Here is a 13,158-nt window from a genome sequence, read left to right as displayed (position 1 = left end):
TCCCAGAGCTCAGCCCATGCCCAGGGCCAGGCCCTGAGGGTTTCAGACCTTGCCCGATGGTGGGACCAAGACCTGAAGGCATGCATCCTCCCAGGCGCCCCTCCCCGCCCGGCCCAAGAGCCCTTTACCTTACCCCCGGATCCTCTGGTTGAGCTTCTTCAGGAAGACCCGCGTGACCTCGAGCGCCTCCTGCTCCGGAAGCAGCAGGTTGCCCGACGTGTTACAGCTCAGGTCGATCCAGTCCGTCCGCAGCGCTTGCAAGTCCAGGTCGTGGGCGCTGAAGGTCTGCTCCCAGTTCACCACCGGGTCGAACATGGACAGGTACTCCAGCACCTCGCTCACATCCTCCTCGTCCTCCCCCTCCCCCTCCCCCTCCGCCTCCCCCTCCGTTTGTCCTTCTTGGCCGCCTACTGCCACCACCACATCCTGCTCCTCGGGCCAGCCCCCCCTGGGGTCTGGGGGCTCCATCCTATCGCCCCTTCTCTGCTCTGCGATGTACGACTCGACCTGGTTCAGCCACTGAGACCGCCCGAGCATCTTCCCGGGACTGGCACCAGGGGTCCTGGGCCTCTTTGCTGGTGGCGAGCGCCCGGCCAGGGGTTCCGGGGGCCACTTGTCAGGATGCTGTGGAGCCTGGTAGGGCTTGAGGCTGGGCTTCCTCGCCTTCTTGTCTGCTGGCTGGGCAGTGGCGGTGCTGGGCCTCATGGGGAGGGAGGCTGTGGAGTTCTGCCAGGGAGGGGGTGCTGCCAGGCCCTCCTGGGCCCGAGCCAGGAGTCTCCGCAGGTTTTGGAGGCGGCGGTCAGGGGCATCCTGCCCAGGAGCTGTGGGGGGGCCTGTCTTCCCCACTGGCATCCTGGCATTCCGGCCATCAGGGGCAGGGGTAACCTCTGCCGCATCTCCATACTGGGATTCTTCTAGAAGGCCATCCTCGAAACCTGCTGTTAAAACCATCCCTCACATGGGCTTTTCAACCTCTCCCCAACAAGACCCAGAAGACAGCTGAGGACCAGGGAGGTGAGATGGGCAAAGGTCCCCAGGGTGAGTTACTCAGCCTCAACTAACCCAGTGTCTCCATCGGTATGAAGCGTTGTTGTCAAGGGTGGTGACATGAGGGATAGAAAGTGCTAGCAGGGGCCCAGCGGATGGCCGGGGTCAGGCCCCAGCCCTGCAAAGTGAGAGGCCGTGGGAGGACAGTGCTTCTGTAGGGCAGTTTCCTAAGTGCAGGGCAGGCAAGGCCCTCGGGCCTTCAGGGCATGTCTGCCAGGGCCCTGAATCTCCTCCTCTGGACCACCTCACTTTCGAAACATCCCAACTTGTGTCTTGGAAGTTAAGGGGGCGAAGGGCTGCTCTCCATCTCTTAGGCCTGGGGAAAGGGGCTGCAGGGTTTGCCTTCTAAGCTCCTGGGGGTGGTTCTGGCCCAGTCTGGACTGTCATCCTCCAGCCTGGCCCGGAGGCTCGGCCATCACTCTACCTGGCTGCTCTGGGCCCTGCTTCTGAGGCTGGTCAATCTTGATGTAGTCTTGAAAGCTGAGCCTGCAGTGGGGAGGAGGGGAGCTTTGAGGTCACAGCTGGCTGGGGGTACAGGGGAGAGGGGTATGAGCATGTGTGCATGTGTGTACATGTATGTGTGTGCACGTGCATGCGTGTGTGAAGCGCCCAGGAAAAGCCAAGGCCCCCGGTGGAGTGCCCTCATAGCCTCCTTGGTCCAGGGAGCTCTCCTGGCTCCCTCGACTCAGTGCCTCACCTGTCTTGGTAGTAGGCATTTTCCTGGTAGAAGCACTTATTCTGAGTCTCCATGTGGCTCAGGCGAGTGTAGTCATTAGGGTAAACAAAGGACAGGTGAATCTGGTGGGCAGAGGAGGAAGGCACGGGGCTGCTGTGGACCAAGCACCTGGATTCTGGCCACTCTTTACACCCCCTCCTGGGACCTGGGTGGCACGTGCCCCCCGAGCCGGGCTCCCCGGTGCCCACTTCCCATCTCCTGCCCCAGCTCATCCAGCTGCAGCTGAGACCTCCCACCTCTCCTCCTGTGGCCTTTCCGGCCGACACCACCCCAGGACCAAACCCCGCTACTCCCTACACTGCTTTTTGCCCCCCTTCAAACACAGCTCTAGGCCACGGCCACCAAAACCCTCTCAACCCTGCCCCGCAGCTGCCCCCGGCCCTCTGTCCTGCCTCCAGTCTCCCCTGCCATCATCTCTGGGCCCAGGAGCCCAGCATCACCCCACCTCTCGGCCTCCACACGGGCTCTGGGTTCTCTAAAGCCGAGCCCCTCCACAGTTCACCTCCCCAGCACCTCGTCTATAGTTTAACAAATACCACTGCCCTTGGGTAGAGGGTAGGAGGCCTTGGCCAGGCCACACACTGCACAGCACCAGGCTCTGCAGGGCTGCCCGCCCAGGATGGGCACCCGTGGAATACCAGCGGTGTGGCGTGGGAGGGCTGGGCACAGTGGAGTGCCAGTTCTCCGGGCCCAGGGCCTCTGGGGTGTGGCGTGGGGAGGAAGGGGTCAGCCTCAGCCAGCCCCTCCCATTCCAGCCCCTGTCGCCCAGGTGAGACTTACAAACCGGAGTCCCTGGTAGCGCTGCAGAGGGAGCCCGTCCACCAGGTAGCTGGGCTTGTAGGGGCAGTCAGGCAGGACGTGTCGGAGCTGAGCCTTGGGGATCAGAGGCACTGGAGGTGGAAGGAGGTGGCTGAGGGCTGCGGGCTGCAGCCTGGAGCCTGCACATGTCTATCTTTGCTCGTGAGAGAGTCCACATCCGGTGGTTGAGGCTGCTAAACCAAGCTGGACCCCCTCGAGGGTGGGGGTGGCATTCACAGGGCACCTTGGAGACAAGGAGCTTGGACACAGTCCCCGGCTCAAGGCACAGTAGAGCGCTGGGATCGCTGTACACGGCCAGTCTCAAAACAGGTTTCGAAACTTCCAAGAGGCCACAAAGCCTCACCCGAGTACAGTGTCAGTAACTGAGTTTCCTTCCACTTGTCATGGAGGGGCGTGGGGGTGGGGGGAAGGGGACACGTCATCTTATAAGTTTTATTTTATAGTATTTATTTGGCTGCTCTGGGTCTTACCTGCAGCCTGTGAACTATTTAGTTGTGGCGTGTGGGATCTAGTTCCTCGACCAGGGATGAAACCTGGGCCCCCTGCACTGGGAGCGAGGAGTCTTAGCCACTGGACCCTCAGGGAAGTCCACGTCAACTTTTAAAATGTAAATGCCCCTGACAGTTTAAGGCCCCAGTGCCTTAGTGGGGACACGCTTCTCTCACTGGACAAGAGCTAGAGTCCGGTGAGAAGCTGACAGCTGCGACTGCAGGGGCCTGTCTGGATTCTGGCTCTGCTTCTTGTCCTGACACGTTTGCTCTGTAGTGATCGGTACGACTGTGAAGCGGTCCGTCTGTATTTCTGCACTGTTCTGTACATGTGTTCTATTTCACAGACGTGAAAGCAAAAAGCCTCTGGTTTGGGGACACTGTGTAGGATAGAAGCCTGCCGAGTCTCCTCCCTGACACCATGGGCCTGGCAGTACATCCCCAGGCCAGAGGTCAAGTGCGTGGCGAGGTCTTACCTCTGTAGAGAGTGTCCCGAGGGTCGGGCCGCAGCATGTCGGCAGGTGGTTGTTCGTCAGTGGGAAGGGGGTCTGGGGGGCGCACGTGGCTGGCTGCTGTCTGCGGGATGTGGTCCACCTCGTCCATCCTCAGGAGGGTCTCATCTGGGCCCAGGGAGGAAAGAGCAGGACAGCTGTGACTCCCAGAGAAGCCAGCCCAGAAGCCAGGTCCCTGCCTTCTCAAGGGGCTGGGAAGGGGCCAGGTCAAGGCTCCAGGACCAGCCGCCCCACAACCTGGTACAGTCTGTGTGTGTGTGTGTTTAGTTGATCAGTTGTGTCTGACGCTACAATCCTTTGGACTATAGCCCTCCAGGCTCCTCGGTCTATGGGATTCTCCAGGCCAGACTACTGGAGCGGGTTGCCATTTCCTCTGCCAGGGAATCTTCCCGACCCAGGGACTGAACCTGCGTCCCCTGTGTTCCCTGCATTGCAGGTGTATTCCTTACCTGCTGGAGCCATCAGGGAACATACAGCCATCAGGTACTGTCTAGGATGTGCCCAATCCCTGCCCCCCAAAGCCGTGCCCCCCAAACCTGTGGCTTCAGCTGTTTCTCTCCCCTGGACCCCCCCACCAGTCCCATGGCTGGCACACACCACAGTTCTGCGTGAACTGGAAAAAGCCACCTCCTGCTCAAAATGCTTTCCTGCCATCTGCTAGAAATCTGTCCTTAGAAGTATATTCAGCTTAACAAATACGTGAAAAGCACTTTCTACGTAATAAGCCAGACACTGTTCCGAGTGTCTGACAAATATCAACCATTTTAATCTTCGTCACGGCTGTGACTTAAGTACAGCATGATTCCTACTTTACAGACAAAGAACTCGGGCGAATGGAAGCAGTCTTGTGCCTGAAATCACACAGCAGACAGGTCGGCAAAGCTGAGTGTGAATGCAGGGTGTCTGCCTCAGGCTCCCCAGCAGGCCTAAGCCCATGCCCAGGTGAGCAGGGCACCCTGAGGCTCAGCACCTCCCTCTGGCCTCTGGGGGTGTTTGCTCTCTGCCTGAGGGTTCAATTGCCTTGGCCCACAGAGTTTTCCTTCTATGCTAGAGGCTGGCAACGTCTGGCCCATCTTATAGGTTTTCTACCTGAATTTGCTGCGGGCTTCTTTATTCTTGGTTCACACTGATTCCAACTCTCCCTTCTTCTGGTCCTCCTGCTCTGACCCTGTGGCCTCTTGTTTGGTCGCTAGCAGCCTCCCCTCACCCACCTTATCTCTTCCCCATGACCACCCTCTTCTGTGAGTCAAACGTGCCATTTCTTACTTCCTCCTGCCATCCACACACACTGCCCGCCATCTCCTGGGCTCCTCCAGACCCGCCTTGCCTTCTTGCTAGGGCTTCTGCTGCGCCCGCTCCTCCTACACCTGGGCCCACGCGGGCTATACCCGCCGGTGGAGACTGCTCCGTGGGGCCTCCAGACAGGAAATCACAAGCCATGATGAGTGTGATCGGAAAGCCCACGGGCTGCAGCCAGAAAGCAGGTCAGCACGCTTTCTCTCCCCTGGCCACGGCTGTGCAAGAACCATGGCGGCTCACCTGCAAAGTAGGGGCCTGGCTGCCCTCGGAAGTTTTTTTCACCTGGACTGAGCCTCACAGTTTCTGGAGTGCCTTGGAATCATGCAGACAATGCTGTGTGGGGGTGGATGGGCACTGTTCTGGGGCAAGGTCTCCGAGAGCATGCAGAGAGTCCTCCCAGGTCACTGACCCCCGAGGGCTCAGGACCTCTGACCATGGTGCTCCTTTGGCCTCTGCTCCTCATCCCACACCCTTCACATGTGGGGTTCTGGCCTCCACATGCCAGGCCCCCCAGCAGGCAGAGCCCGGCAGGCTGGCCCACCTGGCCTCGTCCCCAGGCTGGGCAGGACACTCACTTGTGAAGAGGGACAGGGAAGCAGAGTCGATAATGCTGAACTTGGCCCCGGGGGCATTCCGCCGCCACTGGAAGAGGAGAGGGTGGATGTGAAGGCTTGGAGGTGGCTGATTGGGAACAAGGTTTGAGGGAGCAGGCAGAGGGGCGGCCAGGTGGGTGCCGAGGGGACAGCGAGCACTCACTGCGACTTCCACATGGTCAGTGCCCTGGTCATTCTGCTTGTGCAGCACCTCGAAGTAGTACCGGCGGGCAGCTGCCAGGCTGGCGGGAGAGACGGCACAGGGGCTGCCTCCCAGCACCACACACGCCCGGTCCCTCCCTCCTTGCCCCGGTCCCTCAGACCTGCCGCTGAGCATCTGGGTCACAATCCCCATCACCACTTACTGACAGGGCAGCCTCAGTTTTCCCTCCCGTGAGATGGGATAATGACAGCGCAAACCTCCCAGAACACTCAGGGAGACACGTGAAATAACAGTGCTAATCCTCAGAGAGCTGTTCCTATGTGTGAGCACCAAGTGCATGTGTGTGTGTGTGCACACTTAATTCTGTCTGACTCGGCAACCCTATAGACTGTAGGCCGCCAGGCTCCTCTGTCCACAGGATTTTCCAGGCAAGAATACTGGAGCAGGTTGCCATTTCCTACTTCAAGGGATCTTCCCAACCCAGGGATCGAACCTGAGCCTTCTGTGCTTTGGTAGGTGGACTCTTCATCCCTGAGCCACCTGGGGAGCCCAGGCTAAGTGCTTTATACATTCAAACTTACTTAACCCCTGTTTGTAGATAAGAATGCTGAGGTGCAGAAATCTTGGGTAATTTGCCCAAAGTCACCAGGTAATAAGTGGCCCCATTGGGGTTTGGACCCAGGCTGTTGGGTCTCAGCCCCGGTTCTCAGTTGCTCCCCTGAGCCACATGGGCAGTGGCTACCACGGGGGCTGGCACAGCCAGTGCTTTGTGCAAGCTGGCCTGTTTCACCACCAACACCAGCACGGGCACCATCAAGCCCACACATGTTCTCCTGGATGGGTGGTGGGTGGCTGTGGGTGTGTGTGCACGCATGTGCGCACGTGTGTACCACCAGGTGGCGCTCTGAGGCTGAGCTAGTTTGCGTCCCAGCCACTCCAGGAACCATTAAGCCCACAAGTGTTCTTGCCATGTGTGCATGCATATGTGTGTGCAGACCACCAGGTGGCGCTCTGAGGCTGGGTTAGTTCCCGCCCCAGCCACTACGGGCCTTCCCTCTAGCCTGCCCAGGGGTCCCCGTCATCCAGAATTTTGTGCAGCACAGAAAGCGCAGCGGGACTCTGGGCTGCACAGCTGCAGATCTATCCAGAGATGGAGAAAACGGGCAGAGAGAAAGGAGACCTGTTCTGTTTCCCAGCCCTGAGTGCCACTCAATATCTGTGTGACTCTCATTAAGTCACAGCCCTCTCTGGGCCTCGGGTCTTCATCTGTAAAGTGAAGAAAGATGGTCCAGAAGGTCTCTGTCATTCTCCTGAAATGCAGGGGGCCCTGGGTTGCTGGACCTCTGTGACAGGGGGTTGGGTGGCAGAGGGGTCCACCTGGGGCCCAGCTCCCAGCCTGCCTCCGTTCGGGTAGGAGGTTGGGGGAATCTGCTGCTCATCATGACCCATACTCACCTGACCGGCTTCGAAATCTGACTCCGGAATTTCGCGAACTCTCCAGGGGCAGTCCACTCTTTTCCGGTCTGGAGGTGTGGGGAGAGGGGGAGGGTGGGAGTGATGAGTGAGGAGACAAGGAGAAAGGAGGGAGGTGGGAGGAGCAGGGAGGGGAGATGCTGGGGGATGGGAGGGGGCTCCGGACCACTTGAGAAACAACTCTCTTTCCTCAAAGTGCTCCCCACAATGCAACCTGAGAAGCCACACGAATCCCGGCACCAGGACCAGGATGGGTGTGGCCTAGACCTGAGTCCTCCAGGTCTGTTCTCTCCCACATCTTGTCCACCCCTCTGTAAGAGTGTCCTGATGGAGGCGTGTGACCTGGCTCCTGGGGGGACGGGAGGGCCTGTGGGGCTGAGCAGACCCTACCTTGCCCACGCTGGCCAGCAGCTGCAGGCCGGAGACCTGGTCGTCCCGGCTCAGCCAGAATTCTGCGTTGTCATCGGCAGCAATGGCAAACTGGATCTCCCCTGGGCATGAGGGGTGGTTTCCCAGGTGAGGGCAGGACGAGACTTCCCCTAGGGGGCACCCGTGTCTCAGAGACTACATTCTCTGTGGGGCCTTGTGCCAGCCTGCCCGCTGTGTAAAGCAGGGGTTTCTACACCTGGGAGACTCCGTGGATAGGGGGACACTTACAGAGAGGGGTAAGCTAGTTTCAGACCCTGCAAATCAGGGTGTGTAGTGGCCACCTGGGGGCATGCATGAGGCCTCACCACGTCCAAACCCTGCTCCCCTGAAAGTGGGCTAACGGTCCAGCCAGCCCAGGGCAGGCGACATGCCTAGGCACCCCGAGAACTCAGACAGGAAGGGGAAAGGCAGGATGTGGGGCTGGCCTCACCATCCATGAAGGGGTGCAGATAGCCGAAGATGCGGAGGCCATAGTTGGTCCACTTGGGAGACACGGCCAGCTTCCTTAGGGTTGTGCGGATCTGCGCCGGGAAAGCGGGGGATCATTACCCGGGGAGGGAAGAGGAAAGTGAAGCAGTGGGTCTGCTCAGGGCTGGTGGGACAATGGGAGGGAGGCAGGTAGAACCGGGTACAGGCTCCCACGTGCTTTATTCAGACCTTGAACAGTACACAACCGCGCAACTGGATGTGGTGCCTGGGGAGCCATATGTGAGCCATGAGGAAGGTAGGGAAATGGACAGGATTTCTCAGGAGGGAACACGGGAGATAGTGTGGGCAGATGAAGGGCGTCCATGGGATAAAGGAAAGGAGATGAACCAGAAAAAGCAAGGAAGAGGAGCGAGGCAGAAGTTGCAGGGGGAGAGGAGTGGTGAGAGCCAGGAGCGGGGCGGGAGGGGGCGGGAGGCACTCACGTGGGGGTACAGGGGGAAGTGGAGGTTCCTCCGCAGCTGCTGGACGGAGCTGCCACACCAGTCCTCAAACACGTGCAGGTTGACACGGCCGCGGAACTGCGGGGATGGGGAGGAGTGAGTGTGAGACAGAGGCCTGGCCTGCCCAGCCCAGCGCCTCACTGTTCAAGGTCACGGTCCACACTGGCCCCTTTCCCATCCTCGGCCCCGTGGCTGCATGGCCTGACCCCGAGGCCTGGTCTGTTTTTTCTGGCCTTGCACGTGTTCACACACAGATGCACACATGCATGAACATGCACACATGCATGTACATGCACACACACACACATACACTCTCGGCTATTCCCACATGGGAAGGGGGCTGCACACACGCACACATGCACTCCTGGCTGTTCCCACATGGGAAGGGGGCTGCACACACGCACACATGCACTCCCGGCTATTCCCACATGGGAAGGGGGCTGCACACACGCACACATGCACTCCCGGCTATTCCCACATGGGAAGGGGGCTGCACACACGCACACATGCACTCCCGGCTATTCCCACATGGGAAGGGGGCTGCACACACGCACACATGCACTCCCGGCTATTCCCACATGGGAAGGGGGCTGGTCTGCATCCCCCAGGCAGGGAGGGTTACGGGCAGGACAGAGTGGCGGGAGGGAGGCCCCAGGCTGGGTTTCAGCCGGTTTGGCCCCCCTCCCTTTGGTCTCGTGGAGAAGGGCATGGCAACCCACTCCAGTATTCTTGCCTGGAGAATCCCACAGACAGAGGAGCTGGGTGGAGTTGGACACAACTGAAGCGGCTTAGCACGCACGCACACCTTCAGTCTCAAAAGAGGAAAGCCGCATGGCTATCTGGCCTGGATGAAACCTCACCCCCTGGTCTTTGAGCTGCCCCTTCAGCTGGCAGAGGGTCCTGAGGCTGGCTCTCCCGAGAGTCAGAGCCTCTCATGGACCACTGCTCAGGTGCCTGGGGCTCAGGGGCAGCCAAGGGAAAGTAAGAGTGAACAGGTCCCCTCCCCTCCTAGGCTGGGGGCCGGTGGGCACAGGACTGAGCTGGGAAGCACAGAGACCCCCTGGGGGAGAGGGGATGGGCAGGAAGCCAGGACTCCAGTGGGTGGAAGGGTGGGGAGTGGGGAGGGGAGGGAGGGAGAACCTGTCCCAAATCATCTGAACACAGCACTTCAGGTGCCCCATCTTACTCTCCCCTCTCCCCACACCCCTCACCTCTAGATTATGGGAGGTGGACCCCATCAGGCCACACGAACAGGCCCTCCCTTCCTACCATCAGATACCAAATCCCAGTGGCCTTAGGGAGATAGAGGAGGGGATACCGGAACTGGAAGGCCTTCCCACATAGAAGGCCTTCAGCAAGAGCTCTGGAGGAGGGATGGTGGTAGGGGGAGAGAGAAGAGACCGGCCAGAGCCCACCCCCCGATGGGCCTGCCAAGACCTGAGGTGCAGCTGGAGGGGTCCCCCGTCCCCACTTGGAGAGTCACCCCATCCCCTCAGAGCTTGGCTCTTCCTGGGCTCGGTGGCCTGGGGACCTCGGGGAGCAGCCATCGCTCCCTGGAATGTGAGTGGGAGGCTGGGGTGGGTGGGAGAGAGAATGTGGGGCCGTGTAGGTTAGGGGCGGCCTGGGGCTGCTTGGAAGGAAAGAATGGGGACATTGTGCCACTTCTGGGGAAATTCCTGAGTCCTGTTTACAAGACCCAGTTGTCTCCTCCAAGCCGACCCGCTCCCTGCCCCTCCCCGGGAGACTCTTGAGTCCACAGAAAACAGAGGGTGGGGGGGACACCCCCAGAAGTCTGCTTGTTCAGCCAGGGGGCCAGAGGCCACAGGGGCTGGGAAAGGGGAAGGACGAGGGAGGAGGGAGCTGGCTGCCCCTACCTGCCCCATGGCCTGAGCCACAGGGGAAACCCAGGCGGGTGGACGGAAGTGTCCACATCCTGGGAGTTAGAGCCCTGATTCAGTCCACAGCCCACCCTCCAGCCACCCCTCACCCCTCTTAGGCTCTAGGCGGGGGTCCCCTGAGGGACTAGTCAGCACCTTCTTCCTCCCCAGGCCTTGATGGCAACCCCACCTTGGTTTGAGTCCCTCCAAGCTTTGGAGACACTGTGTCGGGCAGGGATGTAGGACTCGGGCTGGTCAGCACTGCCCTTTGCCCCCTTCTCACCATCCAGCAGGGTTAAGGCCCAGGGAGGAGCACTGGTTACTGCCAGGGCCGGAGCACATCCATGGCCAAAGACGGACCTGAAACGTCCAGTCACACGCAGCGGAGAAGATACCTGTTGAACCTTTTCCTTTCAGAGTTGACACTATTAAAGCCCAGAGAGGCAAACTGACTCCCCAAGGACACACAGCAATGAACCCTGTGGAAATGGGAGGGCATCTAGGGGTATGAATACTGCCTGTGGGTGCTCACCTGGGAACGTCCACTGCCTTCCACCACGACAGGGCCTCTGCCAGGCCTTGCTGGCCTCACAGAGCCTCCCAACAGGATGGAGGTGTCTCCCACCACTGATTTCCTCACACTGCCTGCAGAACTGTCTTTCTAAAGACAGATCCGGGGACTTGCCTCACAATCCAGTGGCTAAGACTCCACTGCAACTAAGAGTTCGCACGCATAGCTGAAGATCCCACAGGCTGCAAAGAAGATCTAAGACCCCACATGCTGCAACTGAGACTTGGTGCAACCAAATGAATAGATAAAAACTGGGAGGAAAAAAAAGTTTCTAAAGAGATCTGACCATGCCACTCCACCGCCTCACACCTCTGAGGGTTCCCAGAGGCTTCTGGACAAAACCTGGCTTTCCGGCCTCACCTCACCCCTCTCCCAGTCACACCTGCCCTCCACCCACACACACTCCTCTCTGCCTTTGCAAACCGATTCCTGGTTGGAAGGCCTTTTCCTTTCTTCCCCCACCCAGCAAATTCTAGTTTAAGAATTTAAGAATCCTTTAAGGCTCTTCTCAAATCCCTCTCTGGGCGTCTACAATTTCTCCAGGCAGAGTTACAGCTCCCTCCTCGGGACTCCTTGCACATCTTAATTATCCAAGGGAACAAGTGCTCAGAGAAGCTAAACCTGGCGCCACATGTTCCTTCATTTATCCTATAACCACTAGAGATGTTTGTACCAGTGTTGATGCAAAGATGGAAAGGGTTCCCTGGAGGAGAGACATGCGGAAGTACGAGCCACCTGGGCCAGGGTTACTGCAGAGGCTGAGATGCAGATGGCGTGCAGGTGGTCCACCTCCCGGGGGTGGTGGGGCAGCCCAGCACTGGTGTGAGCATGGACCAGGCTGCTGCTTGGGCAGATTCACACTTACAAGACCAGCACACCTGGCAGGACCATGTGACCTTCACCAAGCAGGACAACTGAGGCCTGTACTCCAGACTCCTATTTAGAGTCTCTACAGCCTCTGGATTCTTGCTCACACCTGCCCCTCAAGTGAGCTCCCCTTGGGAATCAAGGGGCTCCCAACTCTGGATAAGAGATTTCTCTGGATGGAGGAAGGGACCAGAGCCCTATCTGGTGAAATCCTAGTGGGGGACATTACCCTCCTTTGAATAGATGCTCTGTAACTGAACTGTGATGTCACTTGTACCTCGCGTGATGACCACGTATGTGATGGTGGGGGTTCAGGGCCCTGAAAAAAGGCAGGTCTGATCTGCACACAAACGTCCACAGCAGCATTATTCCCTGGAGCTGAAAGCAGAAACAGCCCAAACACCCATTTCTGAGGATAAGATAATGAGGTCCGTCCACACAGTGGAAGATTACTCAGCCGGAAAAAGGAATGAAGTCCTGATACAAACGCTGCCACATGGATGGGCCTTGAAAACAATGCTAAGTGAGAGAAGCCAGACAAAACGGCCACGTATAGTACGAGTCTAGAGAGTCTTCATATAGAGAGAGTCTATCTGAATGGGCAGATCCAGAGAGACAGATTAGACTAGCATCTCCCGGGGGCTGGGGACTGGAGGTAGTGAGGCTATTAGGTGAGGGGTTTCCCTTAGTGGTGACGAAAACCTATTAATACTAAATTGATAGTTATGGATGACAACTCTATGAATATACTAAGCGCTATTGACTTGTACACATTAACTGGGTGAATTATAGGGACTTCCCTGGTGGTCCAGAGGTTAAGAATCCACCTTCCAATGCAGGGGACCCAGGTTCAATCCCTGGTCAGAAAACCAACATCCAACATGCAACTGGAGCAACTAAGCTGGAGTGCTGCAACTGAGACCAGTCACTGACACTAAATCCATACTTTTAAAATCATGAATTATACAGTACATGAACTATATCTCAATAAAACTGTTAGAGGAAAAAAAAGGGGCGGGGTGGAGCCTGAGAAGGGAAGTCAGAATCCCAGCCCTCGGGAGAGAGACACCGAGTCACGGAGCCCACATGACATGACCCGTGGACTCCAGCTTGTTTTGATCTGACTCTGTATCCACCACATTCCTTTCCTGTAACGATGCTGGCTTTGTAGGGGGAGCAGAGTAGCAGACAGTGTTTGGCCAGTGGACCGAATACCGATGGTAAGTGAATGGACTGCCACTGAGGTTTGTTAATTAGTGGGGTTTGCTAGTCAGAGTCTCATGATTTGGGCTGACAGGGACGGTGTCTGAGGGCAGTTATGTCATGAAGCCCAGCCCACCAGCTGTCCACTCCCC

At 58.3% G+C, this 13,158-nt stretch overlaps 1 protein-coding gene across 1 annotated transcript in view; it reads right to left on the bottom strand.

Moving 5' to 3' along the window:
- The window catches only part of B4GALNT3 (beta-1,4-N-acetyl-galactosaminyltransferase 3), a 96,369-nt gene that overhangs the window by 5,808 nt on the left and 77,403 nt on the right, over positions 1 to 13,158 (bottom strand). The window contains exons 4-14 of the mRNA XM_068972027.1: positions 8,471 to 8,566; positions 7,990 to 8,080; positions 7,521 to 7,621; positions 7,113 to 7,180; positions 5,658 to 5,736; positions 5,477 to 5,543; positions 3,567 to 3,710; positions 2,564 to 2,673; positions 1,745 to 1,845; positions 1,472 to 1,533; positions 134 to 935 (exon numbers count right to left, since the gene is read on the bottom strand). Of these exons, the coding sequence (XP_068828128.1) occupies positions 134 to 935; positions 1,472 to 1,533; positions 1,745 to 1,845; positions 2,564 to 2,673; positions 3,567 to 3,710; positions 5,477 to 5,543; positions 5,658 to 5,736; positions 7,113 to 7,180; positions 7,521 to 7,621; positions 7,990 to 8,080; positions 8,471 to 8,566 (1,721 nt within the window). The remainder of the gene's footprint in view (positions 1 to 133; positions 936 to 1,471; positions 1,534 to 1,744; positions 1,846 to 2,563; positions 2,674 to 3,566; positions 3,711 to 5,476; positions 5,544 to 5,657; positions 5,737 to 7,112; positions 7,181 to 7,520; positions 7,622 to 7,989; positions 8,081 to 8,470; positions 8,567 to 13,158) is intronic.

This window comes from Capricornis sumatraensis, chromosome 4 (genome assembly GCF_032405125.1).
Source record: "Capricornis sumatraensis isolate serow.1 chromosome 4, serow.2, whole genome shotgun sequence".
Taxonomy (NCBI): Eukaryota; Metazoa; Chordata; class Mammalia; order Artiodactyla; family Bovidae; genus Capricornis; species Capricornis sumatraensis.
This window is presented reverse-complemented; position numbering and strand designations above follow the sequence as displayed.